We start from the raw sequence: 7255 nt of genomic DNA, 5'->3' as shown, positions 1-7255 counted from the left end.
GAAGAGCGCAGGCTCCGATTCCGAAGATGTCGCCATGTGGTGCAACCCTCCAGACATAGACATACCATACACCCGCTCACAATCCCAGATCGGAGCGGCAGAGAGTACGGAACGGAAATGACATCAGAGACATCACGTGTCTCGTGCCTGACCGCTGTGCCTAGTAGTTGCTTTCGAGACTCTTCGCTCTCACTGAATCGATCTCCCCCTCGATCAGTACCACTCCTGCAAATTGCCATCCTGACCAAGACCCGCAGCCGCGTCTGCTTCGCGTCCTATCGATGATTCTTCCCATGGGCCACAAAAAAGCTCACCCGCACCAAGCCGGTGCGAAGCTATCTCCCGCAGGGTACTATTCTCCAGAGCACCGTTAGCTACGGCCGCATCCAAAAGCAGATCCACCATCAAGAGACTGATTTCGAGAGCATCGTCTGACCCAGCCACCCTTTCGGAAGTGTTGCTCCTCAAAGACTCAAGCAGTACACCAACGCCAACTACGGAGCTAGCCCACGACCCGCATCTGGCTTACCCAATCAAGATCGAAGGCACAATTCCCGCTCCTACAATGTCAGAGCTTAGCCCGAACCTCTCGGCGGCGATCGAAGTCGTGACTTGTGGTGTGGAGGATACAAGCAATGAGGCTACTACCATGTCAGCTCGTTCCTACATCTTGCTGGAGAGATTCTGCTCTGTCCTCGATCTCTACCTCGCCGCTCACCCAGAGAAGCTTTGCATCACCGACGAGAGCCTGAAGCTCCCGAATGCCACAACTAGAATTGTGGTTGGCCCTGACACAGGTGAAGAAGGGTCTAATGCAGAATACTGTGACCATATCTTGTTCCTGGTGCAGTATCTGCTACAGCTTGGACAAGATGCGTACAGGTGGCAGGAGTCGGGGACGATGCAAGTTGGCGTCCGGCTCACGGGGGAATTCAAAGCTTTGCTGCCAACGGCTCTAGACAAGCCGATAAGAATTTCCTCAGGCCATGACATTAGGACTTCGCACCTAAACAGACTTGCGGACAAGCTGGGTCCAGCTGCGAGGATTGTAGATGCCAATTTCTACGTATCTCGTGGAGATCGAGTTATTGCGACGATAGAATCGAACCCAGAGTGCGATGCTCGCGCAGTGGGCATCATCACCCGCGACCGCACAGATCCTTTTCGGCTGTCAGAGGTTGGGAGCGCGAAGATGGACGGCTGGGACACTAAGCTTTTACTGCAGTTGGCATCGCAGTGTGCAGTGACTGGCCTCAAGATGGGCTTGCTCGTCGCTGACTGGGGCCGCATCCTCTTGCCCTACGAGGTGATAAGAGAGCCCACTGGACCCGACCCAGGCACAGAAGCACCCACCCTGAGCAGAGCACGCATCGTGTTTAGCTCGACGCCCTGCTACGATGACGTGCTTGGGGGGCCACACGCTCTCCTCAATGCGAAAAGAACTATCTCTGAACGACTTCAGGATCTGTCTTCGCGATTGCAACTGAGGAGCCTGCCTAATGCCGTCTTTTACCTTCTCGCCTGGGTGCTTCAAGCTGTGGAAGAGGCCAACGTCAAGACGGAGATCGCGGAGCGAGAGGGCAAGGCTACGCGGGGTAGCGCTCCGGACGGGCCCTCCGATCGAGAAGCCGGGCCATCGTCAAAGCGTGGGCCTCCAGATGGCGATCGAGAGGAAGGAAGCGCCACGAAATCTCGAGGAAGTCGTGCGTCTGGCAGCAGTCGTGCAGGTCAGAAGGATCCTGGATCGAGCACGGGAGAAAGCAACAAGGGTAAAGGCAAGGGCAAGGGCAGAGCCGTGGTCAAGACCCAGAGCGAAGGTGAGAATAAGAGCTCTGAGATTCGCCGCGATTACAATGATCTCATCAGGCGTTGCCGCCTCGTCACAACGTACCTGTCGAGCTACACACCTGTCAATTCTGGAACCTTTGCAACAGTGCATTCGTGTCTAGTGCAAACGGCTGAGCTTCGAGACGGAGACGGTGACCGACACCAATCGGATCACCTAGGAGGCCAACCGAACCCCAAGATATCGCGGCCCCCTAGCTCAGACGAAGTTGAGGCCTTGCTCAAGATCCAGAGGGTACCGCTGGTGAGACACGGGCTTTGGACCAGAATCGATCCGCGCGTTGAGAGTCCGTACGATGATCCGCCCACGAAAGAAGAAGATATGATTGACATACAGCATCGCACAATGCGGGAGCTGCGTGTCTACCTGCAGTGTCAAGACCTACAGGGTTTGGTGATACCACAATTGTACGGTGTGGTAGCGCCTCGTAACTTCCCCTTCTCAAGCGCACACAAGCTCATGATCCAGTCTCTAGAAGGGGAACCCATTGCCCACCTACACCGCAAATTCTTCTCCCTGTGGCGTAAAGAGATCATCGACAGTGCTATACACGCGATATCGTCTTTGCATTCTCGGTCGGTCTGGCATGGCGACCTCAGCAACAGCAACGTCAGGGTCGAGTGGCGCCAATTCGACTCTCTTGTAGAGCAACCTTCGATCTACAAGTTCATACATGCTTCGAAAGTGCTAGCGGCGATAGAACAGGCTCAACGCAGCATGGGGATCAGTGACAAAGAATTTGACGCCGCAGCAGACAAGCTGAGCACTGCCGCAGATGCGGAGGATTCAGCCATCGTGCTGACTTCAACGTCATCCCCACTCGAGAACCTCAAAATGACCATACGCCCTCACATCTGGCTTATCGACTTTGCTGAGTCCAAAGTAGTCAATGTAGAGGAAGAGCACGGGCTCCTCGCTGCCGAAGTACGGAACATGAAAGTCATTCTGGGAAGCGTCGAGTACGCGAGTCTGTAAGACTCTGGAACTTCGGACAGCTTTCAAGAGCTTGCCGGGAAAATACGAAAGTCCGTCTCTGCTTGGCAAGGCAAGATCGAAGCAGCTGGCCAAGACTTCGACAACAGCGAAGGTATGACCTGCGTCTTGCCGCTCGCCGATTCGATAGCCGTCACACGAACTCAAGCCCCGGGTCAGTCAAGTACTCCATGCGGGGTCATGCGATTTACCGACATTCAAGCAAAGAAGCAGCAACAACGGCTTGAATGACTAGGGGTCTCTATGTCAAAAGTCCAGACTTACCCAGCAGCGCAAGATCGCGTTGGAGACTGCTGCCAGCACTCGGCCTGTCGTGTCTAAATCTTGTCATTACCCTCCCTCGATACTTCATGCTGCCCTCTTCCCGGTGTCTTCCTTTAGGCTCACAATCCTGTTCAGGATCAACTTCGTCCCTTGTACATAGTCACTTCCTTTGCGATCTCCACCTTTCAGCCATTCCTCCAATGCCGCTCCTACGGTCTCCTTGTCCAGAGCGAAGTACGCCACTCTCATCGCTTGAAAGCGGACACACTCGTATCCAATGAGCTGCTCCACTGTTCCTTCCGGGGCGCCTTTGCCAGTGTCTGCGGTATTGAGCGGTGTGCACCCGGACGGCATGCGGATGACGTCTTTGCCACCCCGCTCGCTCATCTTGACTCGCTCATCTCTGCTCTTCTTGGTCCTCTCTTCAGCCTCTTTCCTCGCTTGAAGCAGAGAATTCTTGGCAACGTCCCAGATGCCAGTCTCGATCATTGCGCCCTTGTGGACCTCGAGCGACTCCGGATCGACGTGCTTGAGGAAGTCATCCTGGCCCGCAGGGTTATCGACTTTGAACAGAGGATGGAAAATCCTAGCCTCTTCGATGCGGACGGGAGAAGATCCATTCTGAGCATCCTCGCCGATCCACTGAATGTAAGAGATCTTTTTCAGCTGAGCCTTCTCCAGCTTGTTGCCGCCCATGGATGGGTCTTCGTACCGAGCCTTCACACTAGTGACCCTTCCAGATCTCTCGTCGACTTCGTAGCCAGTGCATGTAATCGGGAACGGTGCCTGGAACAGGCCCACGCTCTTTCCAGGTGCAAGTCTGAAATAGTCGGGGTCGTCATGAATTCGGAAGTCGCTTGCGTCAATGTATAGCTTACGAGAGAAGGGGACCTTGTTCGTGCCGAGAGCTGGTACCTTGGGATGCAGCGGCTTCTCGATGAAGGTAAGGTGGTCCTCGGGTACATTCTCCAGAATGACTGGCACGGGGTCAAGGAGCATCATCAAACGAGGCGTGCTTGTCTCCAAATATTGTCGAATGCTCTGATCCAGGCGTGAAGAGTAGATTTGCGACACGCTCGTAGAGACGCCGAGCTGGTTGACGAAGGACAAGATGGCTCCAGGCGGGACACCTCGCCGCCGAATGGCAATGACAGTGAAGAGTCTTGGGTCATCCCAGTCTTTGACGTACTTGCCTTCGACCAGAGCTCGGATCTTTCGCTTCGAAGTGATGGTCCCTTCGAGGTTCAAGCGACCGAATTCGTACTGACGTGGCTTGTACACCTGAACGGCATCGCAAAGCCATTCGTATGACTCGCGAGACAAAATGAACTCGGTAGTGCAGAGAGAGTGGGATATGTTTTCGAAAGAATCGACCAGGCAGTGCGTGAAGTCGTACGTTGGGTAGATTTTCCATGTGCTTCCCGTTCGATGGTGGGGAGTATCCAATACTCTATAGGCAATGAGATCCCACATCTGCGGGTTGCCAGAATTCAGGAGGTCCTGCTTCATCCTGAGGGTGACTGTGCCTTTCTTGTACTTGCCATTCTTCATGTCTTCGAATTCTTTCAGAGACTCCTCGATGGGGCGATCACGATAGCGGCTTGCCTTGCGGGGACCTCGTTCTTCCCCACCGCGCTCTTGACGGATCTCTTCAGCAGTCGAGTGGTCCACATAGGCCTTGCCAGCTTGAATGAGCTTGACTGCGAGCTCGTACAGCTGCTGGAAGTAGTCGCTCGAGTAAGTGATCTTCCACGGCTCGTACCCTAGCCACCTGACCGTTTCCAGGATGCTGTCGAAGTAGACGCCCTCCTCAGCTTCGGGGTTTGTGTCATCGAAGCGCAGGTAGCAGAGGCCGTCGTGATACCGAGCATAGCCAAAGTCAATGGCGATTGCCTTTGTGTGACCAATGTGTAGGAATCCGTTGGGCTCAGGCGGGAAGCGGGTGAAGACGCGGGACTTTGTGGACTCCAGGTGTTGGTCCTTGAGCGCAGGATCTACTTGTGGGTTGCCTCCAGGGGCGTGCAGCCTGGAGAGGAAGCCCTCCTTGAACATCGCATCAGGGTCGATATCGGCAGACGATTCCTAAAAGAAGTCGATTTAGAAGTCGAGTGTGATGCGTCAGTACGGTTGGGCAATGGGTCAGCGTGCTAGGGCTCTACCAGCCTGCGTGAGGACAGGGACTGTTGCTCACCTTTGCGGGCTTGGCTGGCTTGGATGAGGAGGAAGAAGAGGCGGTAGCGTTGGCTGCAACATCCTGCTGATATTGACTCTTGGGCCATATCCGCTCGATCTCTTCCTCTGCAGACGTCTTGACATCGGCGGTATTGGCCCATCTCAATTCCTTGACGCCCCGCAGGCTGCCGAGTACGGGTCCCACGAGGGGGCGGCCCTTGGCTGCGAGCTTGTCCTTGTTGCTGACGAGGTACTGTCGCACCACCTCTTCGACCTGCTCCCGCGTGACTGTCACTCCCACTCCGCATTCCTGATCAAAGGTACCTTCCTCCACTGGTTGATCTCCGAGTGTTCCCAGGTACTTGACGGCTGCCTTTACTCGATCGTCGGTGTCGAGTGCGCCTGAGAGAGCTCTGCTGACGGCATAGTCCTTCTTGTCATCGGGTATATTGCTGCTGGCGATGGTGACTACAAATGCTCCTTGCTTTGCATCGAGGTTCTTGTGGGCGAGTGCATTTCTGTTAATCAGTGCTGCGATGGCGTCTGCTTGCTTTCGGTTCTTGAGTGTCTCGGTCGCCTTTGAACCTGTGATGGAAACGGTGGCAAAGGTGTCTAGTAGCTCCTTGATGGCAGGATCGTTGAGGTCCACCTTTGGAGGCATGGTGAGGCCGCAGGGAGCGAGTAAGGGGTGAGCTGGAATGTGATAGCAGTAGCAGTGCCAGGCAGAAGGACCGTCTCGGGTACACTCTCCCAAAAAGTGTTAAGGGCGGAGAGCGGAGAGGGAGAGGCACATCGGAACGGAAGATTGCGCGGCACAGAAGCCCGTGCGAGAGGCGGCTGTCCGTCGCGGGGGGCAGCGTCCAGCCTAGTCTACCCAAAGCTACCACCACCTACCAGCATCCTCTGCATCATCACCACCTTCCTCGCAACACAGCAGCCCCATCGAACGGTATCAGTCGCGCTGATACGAGTCTGATCATCTCTCAGCGCAAGACCCTCTGCTTCCTCTAGCCCCAAGCTCTGTGGTCGTTCCACTAGAGCCGCCTCAGGTCCACCGCATCCAAGAACAACTCCTCGCCGAACGTCATGGTGAGTCTGAACCCAGCATCCCGGTCCGCAAGAAGGATGCCGCATACTGACATCGCCTCTTCCATCGTACCAGTCGAACACTCTGCGGCCGTACCTCTCATGTGTGAGATCGTCGCTCACAGCAGCCATGACTCTGGAGAATTTCGGATCGCAGGTGGTGGAAAGGCATAACAGTAAGTGGACAGACAGCGAGCCCCCTCCAATGCGACGGGTTGATGAGAGGCTCACTCACATCCCAACCCACCGCATTGCCCGTACTGTCTAATTGCGCCCTCACAGAGCCTGAAGTGGAAGTGGGCGGATCCGTCGAGGTCATGCTGGCGCCTCTGATGATCTCCAGGAACGAGAACGAGAGGGTGCTCATCGAGGTAAGTCACTCTATACCAAACAGGGCGTGGCCACTGAGACAGACCGTTGCGCGAGGGATGCTCACCTTGCGCTCATGCTTCTGTCTCTTCTGCTAGGCCTCTGTCAACTCGCTGCGCCTCTCCATCAAGATCAAGCAGTCGGACGAAATCGAGCGCGTACTCTGCCACAAGTTTGCACGCTTCATGATGCAGCGAGCCGAGTCCTTCATCATCCTGCGCAGGAAACCAGTGCCGGGCTACGACATCAGCTTCCTCATCACAAACGCCCACTCCGAGACTATGCTCAAGCACAAGCTCGTGGACTTCATCATCCACTTCATGGAAGAGGTGGACAAGGAGATTAGCGAAATGAAGTTGAGCTTGAATGCAAGGGCGAGAATCGTAGCAGAGAGCTATCTGGGGACAGTGAGTCACATAGCAGCCTGTTCCAGTCCTCACTACAAGGACAATGCTGACACGATCAGCACTTCCGTCCCTCCCACAATCGAAGTTCGCATAACGAAGAGGATTCACTCATCACATG

The 7255-nt window shown here is 55.1% G+C and overlaps 3 protein-coding genes across 3 annotated transcripts; 2 read left to right on the top strand and 1 right to left on the bottom strand.

Moving 5' to 3' along the window:
* The first annotated feature begins 343 nt into the window (after nt 1-343).
* Nucleotides 344-3004, top strand: BCV69DRAFT_87800 (hypothetical protein). Its single transcript, XM_025495595.1, has one exon. The coding sequence runs from the start codon at nt 566-568 to the stop codon at nt 2819-2821; it is 2256 nt and encodes a 751-aa protein (XP_025345342.1). The 5' UTR covers nt 344-565; the 3' UTR covers nt 2822-3004.
* BCV69DRAFT_285480 (glutaminyl-tRNA synthetase) lies at nt 2723-5991 on the bottom strand. Its single transcript, XM_025493402.1, has 2 exons — nt 5295-5991; nt 2723-5185 (listed from the first exon to the last, which is right to left on the bottom strand). The coding sequence occupies exons 1-2, from the start codon at nt 5934-5936 to the stop codon at nt 3188-3190; spliced, it is 2640 nt and encodes an 879-aa protein (XP_025345341.1). The 5' UTR covers nt 5937-5991; the 3' UTR covers nt 2723-3187.
* A 194-nt stretch (nt 5992-6185) lies between these two features.
* Nucleotides 6186-7231, top strand: BCV69DRAFT_315016 (actin-related protein ARPC3; the record flags this gene model as incomplete). Its single annotated transcript, XM_025495165.1, has 5 exons — nt 6186-6364; nt 6438-6537; nt 6644-6732; nt 6829-7137; nt 7223-7231. Exons 1-5 carry the CDS (start codon nt 6362-6364, stop codon nt 7229-7231), a joined length of 510 nt encoding a protein of 169 aa, XP_025345340.1. The 5' UTR covers nt 6186-6361.
* Nucleotides 7232-7255: the final 24 nt, after the last annotated feature.

Source organism: Pseudomicrostroma glucosiphilum, assembly GCF_003144135.1.
Source record: "Pseudomicrostroma glucosiphilum strain MCA 4718 unplaced genomic scaffold BCV69scaffold_18, whole genome shotgun sequence".
Lineage (NCBI taxonomy): Eukaryota > Fungi > Basidiomycota > Exobasidiomycetes > Microstromatales > Microstromataceae > Microstroma > Microstroma glucosiphilum.
Note: the sequence above shows the minus strand (reverse complement) of the source record. Positions and strands in the feature narration are given on the sequence as shown.